General features: G+C 37.4%; 1 protein-coding gene across 1 annotated transcript; it reads right to left on the bottom strand.

Moving 5' to 3' along the window:
- Positions 1 to 2,920: 2,920 nt before the first annotated feature.
- Positions 2,921 to 17,477, bottom strand: mmp14a (matrix metallopeptidase 14a (membrane-inserted)). Its single transcript, XM_079636745.1, has 11 exons — positions 17,278 to 17,477; positions 16,917 to 17,187; positions 10,782 to 10,930; positions 10,052 to 10,174; positions 9,080 to 9,387; positions 8,800 to 8,964; positions 7,710 to 7,852; positions 7,471 to 7,609; positions 6,821 to 6,971; positions 6,549 to 6,664; positions 2,921 to 4,443 (listed from the first exon to the last, which is right to left on the bottom strand). Exons 2-11 carry the CDS (start codon positions 17,016 to 17,018, stop codon positions 4,112 to 4,114), a joined length of 1,728 nt encoding a protein of 575 aa, XP_079492871.1. The 5' UTR covers positions 17,019 to 17,187; positions 17,278 to 17,477; the 3' UTR covers positions 2,921 to 4,111.
- Between the last annotated feature and the right edge of the window lie 122 nt (positions 17,478 to 17,599).

Below are 17,599 nucleotides of genomic sequence, written 5' to 3'. Positions count from 1 at the left end.
TAGATTCCAAGGTACATACTTCCATCGAGATCATTGCCATTCCATCTCCTGCCTGAGAAAGTAATTAAGGGTGTTGCTATAGTGACTATTTTATATTAGCCGCAAAATGCCATTTCGCTTTTCAGAGAACCTCTGAATCTTGAAAATAGATTAGTACGGCCGTGAAATATAAGGAATTTCTATATTAATAATTTCTATACAGTAGCTTTTATCTTAAACATTAATTTCTGAACTTCTATCTGTTTTTAATACGTAGGTCTTCGGGAGGAATCTATATGGGACTTCAACGTGACTGCTCTCTCTCTCTCTCTCTCTCTCTCTCTCTCTCTCTCTCTCTCTCTCTCTCTCTCTTCCAGAGACATATACACACACCGGTCTTCCTGCTGATTTCAGCAGCCTCTCTCCATAATTATGGCTCCAGTTGCTGAACTGCAGATTTTTTCCTCTGGTGTTTTACTGGACCCTGGATCAGATTCAACCATTTTTGTCAGCACTATGAAACCATTTTGTTTAAGATGTAAGCTGATAAAAACAACAGAAACTCAAGGTTTCTCTTACTCAGCTGAATACTTCTAAACCAAAGTTATGATTACATATATTTTATGTACATAGCTTTAAGCTTTATAGAACCAATATCCTCCTGAATTTCAGAAAATATTATTGTTCAAGGCATTGAGACAAATCAAGATGTTTTTTTTATGTACTCATCTTTCACATGATTTCCACCAACAGATTTTTTTTTCCTTTGTTCATTTCCCCGCCTTTCTCTATCCCTCTCACTCTGTCGCTCTCTCATGTTGTTTTGGTTTTCCACAGAATGAGATCCAGATGTTTTATGAAGTGCAGGAGGAGAGAGCAGAGGACATGAAGGGTAGGAAAGGGACGAAAGAAGAGGTGAATGAATGTGCAGTCCTTTAACATACATACAGGAAAACATTTTTTAAAAGATGGTGATTTGAAAGCAGACAAGAAACATTAGAATATGGAGCAAAAGTGTGTGATGATGGCAGATTAAGAAGCTAGAGGTATATGTATGTATGTTGGAGGGCTTCCTGACAGGATATGACACAGCTAAGGTTACAGTATGTGTTTTGCCAAGTGTTTTGGATATAGCGATACATCTTCCTACTCGTATAAGGGATAAAAAAGATAAAAAGATTTTGACCTTGATATCACTTTATTTTCTTCACACAACATATTTCATATCAAGCATAAACCAAGACTCTATTCTTCTTGGTAAATAAGTTACTAACTTTTGGGGGAAAGAATGTATTAGGGCAAAATAGTCTTTCAAATATTTTTATATAAACTATTTTCAGTCAGCAAATAGTGAAATGGTTTATTATTTCACTCTTTGTCTACATCATCATATTTTTAAACATCATGTAATTCATATTTTTATAAAGAATTTACAAATTAAATTTTATATATATATGAAAAAACTGAAACTGAAAACTGAAAAAATAGAAAGTTTTAATAAAAATTAAAAGTACTCAGAGCTGTAGAAACACCCAATGGGCAAAATCTACAAAATTCTTCATGGTGGATTTTAATATGCAGAGAAGTAATAGAGCTGAGAGTACCACCCCCTTATTAGTAGAATCATTATGAAACTTCCCAAAATATTTATTAAACAAACATGCGAAGGGAAGGGGATTGTGCAACCGAGCTGTCTGCGTAATTATTTTTTCTTCTTCTTCTTTTCCTGTGGCTGCTGATTCAGGCCTATTTAGGACTTATTTCGTGTGGTTGGTTGCTTTTCCAGTATATGCAACTTTGAACTATAGCAATGGGCTTCTCTAAGCCACCTGCTTTCCTGCTCCTCTCCTGCAGGAACACATTTACACAGTCTAAATTGCAAGCAACTGTTCAGGCCACGTCCTGTTCGCCAGCTCAGCGTGTGTGTGGGCGTTTGTGTACTTTTTCCCTGGCCATCCGAGCACCAAGCTCACCAAACATGACTAGAGCTCTTCCACACCACCATAACGAGAGCCAGACTTCCTGTCCTGTCCTTAGCTCATCTGTCCACCCAATAAACAGATGATAGTTTCAGTAAAAATTATAGCCCTATAAGTAATATAAAGAAAAATCTACTTGCGGAACATTAATAATAATATTAATAATGGCAACAACAATTTCTAGAAAATCTAAACCGGATGTTTTTTTGTTAGTTTTTTTATAGGTGAAGAAATTGCAGACTTTTTACCAGTAGTGGATAGTGTGCCAGAGAGAGAAGAGAAGAGTAATTTGACAAGTCAGTTCATGCAATTTTTATCATGCTGAACTGGCATTTTTAGTCGTCTGACTAATGCACTCTCACCACTGTGTTGAAAAAGAATGCAAAAAGTTACACAGAGCGAAGAGGGATTCAAAGATGAGGGGAGAAAGAGATTTGAAAGGGAGGGGACAGGAAAAACAGCACTGAGATGTTTGTGGTGGGCCGTTCATTAAAAAAAACGCCTCATAAAAGAGAACAATTTTGCTGTGTGGAGAAACGGGGAGGGGGAGAAGACGGGAGGGAAGCGGAAATGGCAGAGCGCTGTTTTTTCTGACTTTGTCAGCTGGAACAGTTTTAAAACACTTTGAAGAAAAGCATACACTCCTCCTTCACTACAAAGTACAGTCATATGTCTCACTAGTCTGGTCCCTTGTTCTCTCAGATATGAGGATATGTGCAAACACTCATCAGTTTTCTGTCCAAAACAAAGACAGATAGATAGATAGATAGATAGATAGATAGATAGATAGATAGATAGATAGATAGATAGATAGATAGATAGATAGATAGATAGATAGATAGATAGATAGATAGATAGATAGATAGATAGATAGATAGAGAGTCCATGGGACTTTTCAGTACATTTGGAACTCACTCATGAGAGAATTTTATTTCTTAAGGTCCAGGAAAGAGAGAGTAATGTTAAAAAAAGGAACTTTATTTAATTTTCATTTCCAAGTACAAAAAGTATGAAACAGGCAAAAATGTCATTCCTTTACATTTACACTATATCACTATCATTATAAATATCATTACCATTATCATTGTTAAAACTAATTCAGAAATGTCTAATACTGATGTATTCAGTGTTGTTACAGAAAACCCATAGCACCATTACTGTTCATAAATAATTATTATTTGTTTGTTTCTGGAAGGTGGAGAGCGAGAAAATGTCTCACCTCCAGCCTCTTCTATTATAGAAACCTGACAAATTTGAAAGAAGTCACATTCTGCCTGTGTCCAGCAGGACTTGAAATGACAATTTAAAATAGGTAAGACTACACTAGGAGAACAATAATAACAATAACCATAGTCATAATAACAATGCCAATCATTAATGACATACTTAAACATAGTAAATACCAAATGCATTGCAATAACAATAGCATTTTGAGTTGAAACAGATGGACTGCTCTATACGTGTATTTAAAACTGGCCTACTCCAGAAGCTGCGGGGCTTCTCTCTCCCTGAACTTTGACCTTTAACCTTTGACCTTTCACGTACAGCAGGTCTCTACAGTCGAGCCATACTTTGTGCAAATATCTTTGTGGTGAATAAAAGGTGCAAGGAAGGTCAATTATGATAGTCCTTCCATTCTATTAATTCAATGGCAAAGGCACTTTATGGGATACAGGAGGTTTTCACTGGATTAGCAATGTAAAAAGCAAAATCTGAGTTAATCAAATATGTCAAAGAGAGATCAATTAATGTATAGAACATGTCAATCAAACAGCCGGCCGGCTGGAGTCAAGTTCGGATCTGGAGAGGGAGATTTTCAGAGAGGATAAAGGAGGGATTATATACTGAAGAGAAGACTGAAGGAACAAAAGTGCATTTCACTGAGTGATAAACCGTAACCATGTAAGAGATGGAGGAGGGCTCGTGTCTGTCTCTCTTATCTCCCACTCCATTTCGGATTTCGTATAAATGGCAGAGAAGTACATGTAAATAGAAAAACATACAATACACATCCTTCACTTTTCATCTCTCCCTGCCTGCAGACCTGTAAACCAAACTTTACTGTCTGACGTTCATTTTCACTCCATCCTAATACAATCTTTCCAAACGTACCCCCTCTTACACTTCTCTTCCCATGCCTTTCATGTTCATCTCTAAACCTTATCGAGCAGAGAGCGGTGACAGTAGAGGAGGCGTCGAGGGGTACCATAGTGGTGGAAGAACAGCAGAGCCCCCAAAGTGACAAGCACACAGGCCAAAAGAAAGAGTGGGATGACGATGGTTGCGGCTCTTCCCATGCCTCCGCCTTCTGACTCGTCCATCTCAATGATAAGCACTTCCTCGTCTGTGCCGGCCCTCTTCATGGGATCCTCCCCTTCACAGCCCATCCAGTCAGTCAGGACAGATTTGGGGAAGCCTGGCTCCACCTTCAGTTGCTGATTGTTAAACTTCCAGTACTTGTTGGCTTTGTAGAAGTAGGTGTGGGCTGAAAAATTGTGGAAAAAACTGATTCAGTAAAAGTGGCTCAAAATGTCTAAATCTATAATTCTATATCTCTCCTCTCTTTACATATATGTATTTGGGGTGTAACAATATATTGTGTCACAATATATCGCAATACAAAAATGCAACAATATGTATTGTGGATAGTGAGAAACTATCTGTGTGAGAAGTTTTTAGAGTTTTAGTGTCAGTACTACCTTAATCTACTATATATAATGTTGAATATAATGTATAATATTGCAATGGGGGAATATTTGTGGGTCCTAATAATGCCAAATGTTTTATGTTACCAGTAAAAAGTGGCCTACATTATTTTCAATATATCTAGTCAGTGACAGAGTGCAAGCCTATTCATTTACACCCACAATGTAATATAAAATTTATCATTTTAATCAACGGTAAAAAAAAAATGTTAACCTTTTATCATATTTCTTGGAGTATCACAATAATATTGTATTGTTAGTTCAATATCGTGATATGTATCAAATCGTGACATAAGGGTATCGTTACACCCCTAATACACACACACATTAAAGCTCAAAAGTTAAGACTCAGGTTTTTTTCTTTTTTTAAGTTAATACTCTTTTATGTAGCAGAGATGCAATACATTTATCAAGCATGACAGTAAATACATTTATAATGTTACAAAAGATTTCTATTAAAAAAAAATGCTACTTTATATTCATCAGCGAATTCTAAAAAAAAAAAATAATGCTTTCCACAAAAGTATTAGGCAGCACAACTGTTTTTAACATTGATAATAATAATAAGAAGAAATGTGTCTTGAGCCCCAAATCAGCATATTAGAATAATTTCTGAAGGATCATGTGACACTGAAGACTCAAGTAATGATGCTGAAAATTCAGCTTTGCATCACAGGAATAAATGACATTTTAAAATATATTAAAATGAAGAACAGTTATTTTTAATTGCAAAAATATTTCAGAATATTGCAGATTTTACTAGGGTTGTCGGTACTGAAATAAAAAAAAATGTGGCTATACCAGTAGTAAACGAGTACCGGGCATATTCGGTACCTGCTGATAGGCGGCTGCTTTCAAATGCTCCCGTGTGTATCTGTGTAAGCACTCTGTGAAGAGTGTCAAAGGTTTCTATTTACATTTGTTTTTGAAGGACTGATCATTGTAGCCAATCACAGACATATCTGTTGAGTGTGTGAACACAATGGCCAATCAGAGGTGATTAAGTTAGTCAGAATCCGCTCAAAACACTGAAGTTTTCGCAGGAGTGTAGTTCTCAGTGAGCAGGCGCTGAAGTGATTGATAGCTTTAGCTCTTTGCTTGCTTTCTGTTTATAACCCATATACACTTGAATAAAAGTTTTGTTTTTCATGCTGCTCAGTACACTGCAAAATTTCTGTATTTACAACTGTATTTATATGTGTGCTTGAATCCGAAACAGCAATGATTGACAGTGATATAACCATAGCAACAGACGGGATAAAAATATGATACTGTGTATGCCAAGAGATGTGCATAAAAACTCTTAGAGTGTAAATGCAAACAGACCTGCCACTTGTTCTGTGTGTATTTGTTTATTTGTCCTTCATTTTATGACAAATTTTTCACTTGATCTTTTTATATACAATGTTCACATTTGAAGGCTACATGTTTACTTATAATTATGATCATAATAAATAATAATACATTCATTAATTTAATTAATATTTTTATTTCAAAATAGATAAATAAAATAGTAAAAGAGTTTGATCCGTTTTTGCTGTGGTAGCAAAATTGCTACAGAGAACCATAACATTTTACTGGTATTGGTAACTACTACTGGAATATTGGTACCGTGACACTGACAACCATAGTTTTTACTTTAATTTTGATCAAATAAATGCATCCTTTGTTGGCATAGTCTTTTTTCTAGAACATAAAAAAATCTTGACCCCAAACTTTTGAATTATATATATATATATATATATATATATATATATATATATATATATATATATATATATATATATATTTAAAAAATTGGAAGGATAGTGAATATATACGACGATTTGAATATATAGTGAACGAAAGTGGAGAACCCACAGGAAAGGAAAAAATGCTTCTGTACCTCCATCCTCGCTCATGAAGGCCCCTTTGATATTATCTGGTACTCCCTGCCATATACTGATGGGTTTGGGGTAGTCTGAATCCACAGATCTGCTTTCCTCATTGAAACGGTAATACCTGAGAAAACAGAAAAGGCATGAATGGGGAAGAAAAACAAAAAAAGAAAGGGAGAAGTTTAAAAACAAAACAAGAGGAAGCATTTTTCTCAATATGACACGAAATCACATGGATTTACATCTGAGTCAGATATGGTAAGTGACACTGGAAACTAACTTGGTTCCTCTGAAGAAGTAAGTGTTGCCAGTGGGTGTGTAGAAAACAGCTGCGTCCAGCTTGTCTCTTGGTAGGCCTGTGCCAAGTTCCTTGAAAGTCTTTGGATAACCTTCCTCCATTTTAGCCTCATTGAAAACCCAGTACTTATCACCTAGTGAGAGGAAAGACAAAAAAAGAATCATCGCATCATTTGTGACATTAATTAGAACCAGAGATGGAATGTCTTGACATCTTTATTTATATGAAACAGGAAATAACAGGAAATGAAGTAGTTTCGGTATTGATTCAGTTCCGTTATAAAGATCATCAGATGCTAAATTAGTTCATTACATCTCTAAAGCAGTTCTGCAAAACATGATATCATCGTCCAGCCCGGTTCAGTTCTCATACAACAGCACCAGTACATTCAGATCAATGATATTGTAGAGTATTAAGTGTCGCCAACTAAGTAAGCCAGAGGCGACAGTGGTAAGGAACCCAAACTCCATCAGGTGACAGAATGGAGAATGGAGTTTTTCTCTGGCCAACGAACAAACACGGTGTCATTATATTCGAGGCTGCATCACAAGTCAGAATTCAGATCGGGATCGGTAGCATTCAAATATTTTGTCAACAACAAAAAGGCAAAATAATATACAAGGCAGACGCACCTTTGAAGAAAACGAATTTTCCATCAGAACGTTCGTAGACTGCGTTGATAGAGGGAGGCAGTCCCTTCCAGTAGTGTCCAATGGGCATGGGATACCCCTGTCGAGGTTTACCATCCCGCATTCTCCAGAACCACTTTTCCTGTGAAGTAGAGGGGGAGTAAATGTATTTAAAAAATAAAGTACTCACAAAATACATGGAATGTCCACACAAAACAGTTTCGTTTTGCATTCTGTTGTACCTTGAACACGAACATCTCTCCCCTGAGGAAAGCGATGGTGTCAAAGTGTCCCTCACATATGTCAGGGCCAAAGGAAGGGCGGTCTGGCCTGGGAGTGGGGGGCCGGGGTGCCGGGGGGTGGGGCTTTTCACCAGAACGAGCACCTGCCGAAAGACGCACGTCATGTCTGATTGTAATTTGTCATAGTCATGTTTCCTGTCATGTCATGTGATTCCCTGCTCCCCTCATGTGATCTGGTCATGCGGTTCCTTTGTTTCATGTATTATGTTTTCTTTAGGTTTGTTTGACTTGAAGCGGCACTGCACAGACTGATCAGTGCATGATATCAAAGTATGGCGAGAGTGATTAGAGAGCAGATGGCTCTATATGCTTTTGAATATAGTTTGTTTATGTCGTGTCTTAGTTCTGTTTGTTTTGTATCCAGTTTTTCATTTGTCAATAAAACTGCATGGGTTCTAAACTCCGGCTCACCTGTGCGTTGACATTCAATGACAATACACAGGTGTGCACCGATTTTAATAGATTATTTGCAGCTTTTTGAAACTGTACCAGCAGTTTTTATTGATTTGATTACATTTTTATTTTTTCTGTTGAAAAAAATCTATAGATTTAAATTAAGAAAAATTAAGATTTGTTGTTTTTATTTGTATTTGTAATCCTAACATAACAGTAAATAAATGCTTCAGATAAAATGTGAAACAACAACAACACTTTGGCATCAGTAAGTTCTTTCTTAATGATTTTTTAGTAATTGTTGTATTATTTTTTATTATTATCTTATATATTATTTTATCTTAGCTAGCCTCTTAAATTAATTCATACACTTATGCGTGTATATGTATGTCTACATATTTTTTTTTTGTGTGTGTGTGTGTGTGTGTGTGTACAGTATATGCGATTAGTTGATTTGACAGCACTAATCTGTTCACATTATTAATTAAATAAATGAATCATATTATTAACTAATGTTTTTACTTTACCTTATTGTAAAGTGTTAAAATCAGACTGTCATTGTACATAAGAATCTTGTAATGAAAAAAAAAAAAGACAAATAAATAAAACAAAAAATATATATGCAATGGAAACTGACTTCCATATATCTGCTGGATCCCCCGTCTGTCATCATCGGGCAGCACAAAGTTCTCGGTGTCCATCCACTGGTAAAACGGAGCCATGATGGCAGAGGGATCGCCTGAGTGTTCCAAACCAAGAGCATGACCTAATTCATGCACTGCCACCAGAAACACATCATTACCTGAAAGAGAGGCAGAACAATGATACTCTAAATGTCAAATAACAACTTCACATGTACACATTACGCATGAAGTTTGATCAGTTGACATTTTCACATTCTCTCATTCTTTGCTCACCTCCCTGGTCAACATTGCTTGTCGTCCAAGGCTCTGCTCCGTCAAAATGGGTATCACCTCCGATCCCTTGACCAGGGAAGTACGCGTGGGCCAGGAAACCTCCCTCGCCGTCGAATGGGGTGCTGTCTCCGTGATAGCCTTCCGCGAAGGAAAGCATGATGTCTGCAAACTTGTCCACCTTGCCATTGATTTGACTGTATGGGATTTCACGGAACTTGAGTGGTATCACGGCCTCCCAGACCTTGAAGGCCTTCCTGATGGCCTCATGTGTGGCTTGCTCACCTACTTTAGGAGTGTAGTTCTGGATACTGGGTAAAGAAAACATTTGTGCTTAATTGCTCAATCTAAGTTTTCCTTTCAGGAAGGAAGTGTAGAAACGGGTTATTTTTAAACAAATACATCAACTCTGGTAACTATTTCCACTTCTGAAAAAGAAGAAGTAGGCTAATAATGTTCTGAAGAAGTTAGTCATCATTTACGTGTTCTGAATGTTTAATCTTGCATTGGAATGCAAAGTGTAAATGCAATCCAGCTTGCTTCATCCAGAATACTATCTGAATACAAAAATGCATGTTAATGGCAGGTGTATCCACCTTATTTTGCAATTTTGTGAGCTATTTTCTGTAAATGCGTGAGACTTCAGATTCATTGCCTGCTATATTTAAACAACTAGAAGAATAACTAAGTGCAGTACATGGTAAAACTATTTGTGCTACAAACCAGTGTTTATGATTATGATTAAAATAATATGATAAACAAATATCAGTTTGCAATATCAATCAGCACAACAAACTGTTTTTGTACAACTAAAATAGCTGGAAGAGGGTGACACCGGAAGCCTCGCACATTGAGGTTACAAATGGCTGCGTCTGCTCTTACATTAAAATTAAGGTGGATGGAGTGCCACAGTTTTATATGCATTAAATATTACTATTATTAATTTTCCTTAGGCTGTCAATTACAGTTCCATACCTGAATGTGACCTCTCTTTTGTCCCACTTTAGGCCCTGGATGACATAGCGCTTCTTTCGTAGGTTGCTCTTCAGTTCAGAGCCGAATTTATCCGGAACACCGCACCTCGGCCGCTGCATCGCCCTAACAACATCATGTTAATGCAAGACATAAAGTCACTCAATCATACGTGACTCAGTCACCTAAGAAAACTGGATGCAAATCAGATGTTGAATTCTCTATCAGGTCATTCATTTGTAGACAAAGATTGTCAGTCATTATAGATAATGTAACTATTGAGTAACATATTGCACATTATCTTTAAATGGTCACAATTAACCAGTGGTGGACAGTAATGAAGTTACATTTTTTCAAGTATCTGTTTGTATCAGTTATTTGTGAACTAAATGTGCTATGAAAGTGTATTAGTATAATAATAGGTATAATGTATAATAAGCTTTGGTTATTAAATAAAAAGTCAGCTTATTCTCAGATCAACATACACGTTAAATGCATGAACAGATTTTTCTTATTATTGCTGACAAATTACTAGAATTGGCTAGAATAAATAATCAACGTGGTTCATTGATTAGTGCTTTTTAGTTTTAATAATTAAGTTGAGTACATTAAATGACTTTTGTACTTTTCAAGTAATACTGAAAATGTTTTATTAGGTTATATATACTTTTACTCAAGTACTTCACCACTGTAATTAACAAAATAGAGATGTACGAGACTGGGCAAGACTTACGATAGTGTAGCTGGATCCATAGTGCCGCTGACAGTGAGGCCATAGAATTTCTGCATGGCGGATATAGCGGAGGTGATGGATTTAGGAGAGCGGATTGCCTGAGCCCGAACATCGCCAGGAGGAAGATACCCATACTGCTGGAGCCATGCCTGAGAGAGAATGAATGACACATTAACACACAACACATATATTAACATGCAGCTGTCCCATAACTACTCTTCTTAATTATACCAAATTCAACGTGAATAGAAGACACACACACACACACACACGCACAAAAAGTTTCTCTGGAAAACATCACAACTTCTGTCAGAGCATGAAATAGCACAGGTGTCACTGCTGTCATGGCTGTTAAGGTGACCTCAGTGAATTAAAGGTTGGACTGAATGTTTTTGAAGTGTCCTCACTGTCCCAAATGTCTCAGTGCAGCACCACATCCACATGACATGCTGTCTGAATTTATCAAATCTAATTGTACATAAACCTGCCAAAGTCCACAAACATCCGTGATGAACCGCAGTGCCAATGCAAGCACAAACATGTGTGTGTGCTTTTGACCTGGTTAAACTTTTGTGAGTAAAAGAGTGTGTATGGATGCTCAACTATTTTAAAGGCTTTAACTGTGTGTTGTAACTAAGTAACAGTGAGACTTTATGACCACAATATAACTTGTACATGAGTGTTTTCTTCCATATAATTGTATTATTATTATCTAAAAATGCAAAAATGTTTTCTTTTAGGGGTAGGATTAGGGTTTAACTTTGAATTAAAACTGTTCTTTTGTTTTCTGACTTACTGAAATTAACACTGAGAACATGAAAAGAGAGAAAAAGGAAAACTAACAAAGAACTAAACAAATAAAATCTAAATATATTTTGTAACGTACAGCTAAACAAACGACAATGGTAATGTAATTATGTAGCTTCAAAGAACTTAAATCTTCATGTGTTTCATGTGCTTATGACTTGCGCTCAAAGAAAACATGTTTGGTATATTATGTTCACTGTAAAGAAGCAAAATCCCACATGATAAACTGGAATTCTGGATACTGAAGGGACGTGTCCCCATCATGTCTATGGTAGTTATGGCCCTGATTATAGCTGTGCAGGTGGTTGTAGACGAATGCGCTGATCTGGGCTGTTAACACAAAGGTTACAGGTTTAGGAGTGACTGTCTGTTAGACTAAATGGGTAAATGTCTCATTTTAAGGATCAGACAGCCAGTGTCTCCAGTCCAACCACAAAGAGTGTCAGCAAAAATTACAAGCATTTTTCAGTAATCCTTGTGACCTCAGACTGCCTCCCTTTCTTATTTTCGTTCTTTCTTTCTTTTCTAAGTATAAGCAGTATCTGTATCGGCTACAAAAATAATTGAGAAAAAGAAGGACGAGCATGAGGGCATAGAGACCGTTCAGATTTACAATGGTTGAAATTAAGGCATAATTACACTCATAAAGCTAATTAATAAAAAAAGGAACATATTTTCCAGTTTATGGAACCTTTTGATTCACATACACTTACGAAATGTGAATTACTTAATAACTTGTCTTGGGCTAAAACTATATCCCAGATGTCTTTGCATTTTAGGGTTATTGTGCCTTTAGAACAGTATTTATACAGTATTAAACTGAAAATTAGTTGAGCAAGAAATCTGTAGTCGTCTCAATGAATTTATTGGCTTAGTGAATAAACAAGTTCAAATTGACTAAACAAAGTATCGTAACAATTTTAAGACAAAAGCTTAGATCAAAATCTGTGTATATTGCTAAATTCTATGGCACTTACTCCTATTATTTACACATTATACTCTTTAAAATGGACGGAACACCTCAACAAACCTGTATGTTAGCATACAATACTGATTAAGAAACCACATCCACTAAAGAAACCACTAAATCAGTGAGCGCTGCTTTCACACGGGTTCCTTCCTTCACATTGTAGATTTTCCAATGGGACTGGTCTACACTGACCATTTTGGTCGAGGAAGTATATAACTGGATAGGCACTATAGTGTAGTTTTAACCTGGTCACCCTTTCTCCATTTTTCTTTCTCTCAGTCCATCATTTAATTCCTCCTTTTTTATGAGTGCTTTCTGTGTGTGGTGCCTCCGCTGTGGTGACGCGCCCCGTTTTTTGTAAAAACACTAACTCCTGAGGATGAAAATGTTTCCCTTTCTCTCTTACTCCCTCTGAAGGCCACACTTCTCCCTCCTGAAAAGCCTCAGGTCTCCTCTTAATGCAGCCAGCAATCCCAGCATGCTCTGCTGCCCTGGAACTCCCAGCGGTGGGTGTCAAAGCTTCTATTTAGAACACCTCTGCCGTTCCCGACTGAGGAAGAGCGAGTCACTGTGTGGCCATGCGTCAGCTATTACCATGCAGACAGCTAGCCTTTATTGAGTTTACTGAGTCTCGGGCTGTCTGGGTAAGCTTTATGTAATAATTACGCTGCCATTATACAAAGATCTGGGAACAGAGTTCAACAGTAACCATTAACTCACACATGATAGTGACTGGCATATACAGAAGACATGAGGTTATGTGTAATCACACGCCATGACACTGTCAGGCTACATACAGGCTTTTCCCAAATCAAGGAAGTGACCTCGACGTCCGGGTTAGCGGTAGCATAATGCATCAGGCAAATGTTATTTAAATAAACTCCTGATGTACTTACAAACTTTCCAAAGCCTCGTTTTATGAGTACAGAACCTATTTGCACTGCTGTAGAAGTTTGGTACTATTCCGGGCATTATTAGTGGGGGGTCATTTACGAGATACGACCTTGGATCCATTAGCGCCTGCACCAAGCCATTCGGCTGACATCTCTAAATAAGCTCTAACTAATGTTCGACCAAGGGGTTGGGGGTTTGGCTCGAAGTCATGGTGCAAAGGACCCTAAGTTGAAATTACTCTGAACCATCCCTTTAACACATGCTACAGCAAAAATTAAACCTATTATGCTTTTTTACTTTTTCAACTTTCTTTATTGTGTAATGTTGATATTTGAGCACGAAATAGGTCTGCAAAGTTACAAAGCACAAAGTCATTCCAAAGGGAGTTATTCTCTATATCAGTGTGCACTGTTTCTGAACTCCCTGAAACGCCTCCATTGTAGTCTTGGGTTTTCTTCCGGGAACGATCACATCACAATATTCCTCATTTAAATAATTCACACCCAAGGCATAAGCAAAAAAACGCGCTCAAAGCGGTTGACCAATCACAACACACTGGTTCAGCTGACCAATCAGAGTACATTGCACTTTCCGGGAGAAGGGGCTTAGAGAAATAAACTAAACTGAGCGTTGCTGACACACTGAGAAGATGGTGCTGTAAAAAAATTCTCGTACACCCCAAAAAACAAAATCAAGACTTCGTAAATGGCCTCTTTAAAACTCTGAAATGGAGCCAGTGTGATGAAGTGCTTTCTAAGACGGCACTTTCTGAAAAACAATTTCATCAGTTTTAGTGTTGCAACATTCCAAACATGTTGTTTTGCTAGTATATGTGCACAGTTTTAACCCTAATCTCTGATTTTTATAGTTTCTCTGCAGAAAATATTTCTGTCAGACTTTCCAGGCTCAGAGGGGGGAAAAAGCAGCATTTATGATTTTAACAGCTGATCTGCTGCTCCTAAGGCATTAAAGAGGGAGAAAAAGAAAAAAAAGAAAACCTAAGTGAGGTCCTAGAGATTTTTTTTAAAAGTTAGAAATATAAAAACAAAGGGTAGAAGAAAAAGAAAGGGGAAGAAAAAAAAGGAGGCCAGAGGTGAGTCTGAATCCACGACAGAAGGACTGAGTCAGTCGTTCCTCCTTGTCTGTGCCAATGGAAAAAACAGAAAATGTTTCAGGCATTAGTGCCCGTGTCTCACTCTGCATCTTCACGTGGAGGATCAGATCACTGACCCATTTACTGAGCAGCTGAACTAATTCTGACACAGGATATTTATCACAATCCAAAAAATTATGCAAACTCAAAAATATCTCTGTTTATTAATTTGAGATCACAGAAAAATGCATATATAATCTACATATATATTTATATACTGCAGAACTACATTGTTTTTCCATGTAAACAAAACAAGAAATTGTAGAGTTTGAGTCTTGTTGTACATCTTACTAAATGAAATCTCAACATGTGATTTGTTTTCTTCTAAACTGCAAACAACAAACACTCTCTTCAAGCCTTTTCAAGTGATGAAGGTCTGAAAATTTCAGCTGAGTTTCAACAGATGCTTAGCATCTGTAATACTACTTATACAAATACATCATCTCTCGTCTATGGCCTGGGGGAGGGGGGGGGGGGGGTACCCAGCTGTTTTCCAGAAGGAATATGGCTGAATTTCTTTCTTTTTTGCCGTTTTAGTACAGTATTTAAAACAAAAGCACCTGTAACAACAGAAAAAGTGCAGCGCAAAGTCATAATAACCTAATGTAAAGCATTTAGTTCATTAGAAGTAAAGTTCAGAATTCCTAGGGAAAAAAACTGCATATTTTAGGGGAAAAGGGCTGTACAACTTAGGAAATCCCCAAAACTTAAAACTTAAGAAATCTTGTGATTCATGTCAACCAAGCAGCTTCACAAGCAATAGGCATCTGGGATTTAACCTTTAACGTGACCTTACTCTGATCACGCGACTCTCACATGAGGAGACTGTTATTGTCTTTGAAAACCTTCGAAAGCTTTCGGTGGAATCTGGAGTGCTGAATGTTTTACACACTAGCCTTGGGTACATCTCTCAACCATCTCAGAAATGTGAAGGAGTGTAAGAGAAACGAATGAAGGGATGCAAATAGAGATCGTTATTAAAATGTCTTTAAGTGTTAGTTCACCCAAAAAGTGTTAAAGTGTTAGTTCTGTCCCTCCGTTGACAGTCTATGCAACTACCACTTTGATGCTTCAAAAAGTTCATAAAGGAGATCAATCCATATGAATTGAGTAGTTTAGTCCAAATTTTCTGAAGAGACACAATCACTTTATGATGAACAGATTAAATTTAGGCTTTTATTCAAATATAAACATTCATAAACACACACATCCGTTATAATAAACGGAAGCTCAAGCATGCTTTCTAGACGTGCGAGAACCAATAATATTAATTATTGTGTGTTCAATATTTATCAATGTTTATATGTGAATAAAAGCCTAAAATGAATCTGTTCATCATATAAAGCGATTGTTTTGACTTTTTTTACTTTACCCGTCAAAGTGGTAGTTGCGTAAACTGTCAATGAGAGTACAGAACTGGCTTAGATTGTATTACAAATATTTTCATTTGTGTTGCGAAGATGAATGAAAGTCTTCTGCGTTTGGAACAACACAAGGCTGAGTAAATGGCAGAATAAAAAATTTTGGGTGAACTAACTCTTTAAATCCTCTCTCTGATCTTGTTTTCTTTATTTTAGACCGTTCGGGTTTCCTGGCTTGCATCTGTGACAGAGACGCCAAAACGTCCTGAAAAACAGTCACTCGTTCTCTTCCCCCTCACAGTTATGCGTCTACCAGACACAGGCCTATTTCTGAAACAAACATTAGGATGGCTCTGGGCTGGGGTGTATAAACAAAATGATAAATGTAATATATCTACCTGTTAGCCTTCTTTTTTCTGTCAAAGCAAATAGAAAGAAAAAATGTGAATCTAGGGATGCAGTACAGAAACCACAGAATTGCGACACTTTAATAACTAACCCTCTCTAGGAGCCCTGGAGCCTCTGACTCACTCCTGTTTTTGTTTTACCTTGATATAGGGATTCGAAAAGACATGGTTTCTTACAACCTCATCTGACTTCTCATTTGTATCCAACTGAATTATGAGGTAGGCCTACATGAATACACTTCATGAAGGAAATCCTGACATGCGGAAACATCTGAGTTTATCTGTCTCCAACAATACAGGCTTGATAGAGAGATAGTGGAAAGACACACACACACACACACACACACACACACACAGACCTCTGGCTGGTCCCCACAATATTGGTGATTTCAGGCTTTATATCCTTTTGGGGGCATTTGGTCCGCCCAATATTGGTTAATTTTTGTACACACACACACACACACACACACACACACACACACACACACACACACACACACACACACACACACAATACTAGAACAACACTGGCTGTGCATTTACCTCTGGTCTGACTTCTTTGTCACTGGTCCCGCTTTGCACCAGAAACACGCTTGCGAGGGCGAGCGGCAGTAGCCGCGGTAACGTCTGGAGTTTCGGTAACATTCCTCAGTGCGCGAGAGTACTGGGCTCGGGACACAAAAAATGCTCTAGGCTCCGTTCTTAAAGTTTTCTCCTCTAAATTTTCCCCAGTAGATTTTCCTAAATCAGACCATTCCAATAGTGAAAACGTTTCCTCAAAACTCTGCCTGGTAGTTTTTTTTCCCCGAAGTAGCTGCAAAAAGAATTAAAACCGACTTATGCCTAGCCTATAAATGTAATCATAATTAATGAAAACGTTTCCAAAAGTAAAGCTGGACCATACGCTTTCCAGCCGAAGAGAGAAGACTATCTTCAGATGTGATTTTTTTTTTTTTTTTTATGTATCTTAGGTCTGCGCTACATTCTCATCTTGCACTGGAGTTTTCTTTTGTCCTCCGCTGATCTCTCTCTCCACAGGCGGTTTCACTGTCAGATTGGAGACGTGGTTGTTTCTTACGTCCCCTGCGGTAATCTGCCTGCACTACAGACTCAGAGTTTATAACTGGGAGGAGTTAAAAGAGAATCGACGCTGCAGATGTGCATTTTTCCCAGTATGCTAATTATTCAGTGACTTTCCGGGGGTTTAAATTCTCTCCGAATTCGAT

The sequence above is a fragment of the Phoxinus phoxinus genome (genome assembly GCF_949152265.1).
Source record: "Phoxinus phoxinus genome assembly, chromosome: 2".
In the NCBI taxonomy this organism is placed as follows: Eukaryota; Metazoa; Chordata; class Actinopteri; order Cypriniformes; family Leuciscidae; genus Phoxinus; species Phoxinus phoxinus.
Note: the sequence above shows the minus strand (reverse complement) of the source record. Positions and strands in the feature narration are given on the sequence as shown.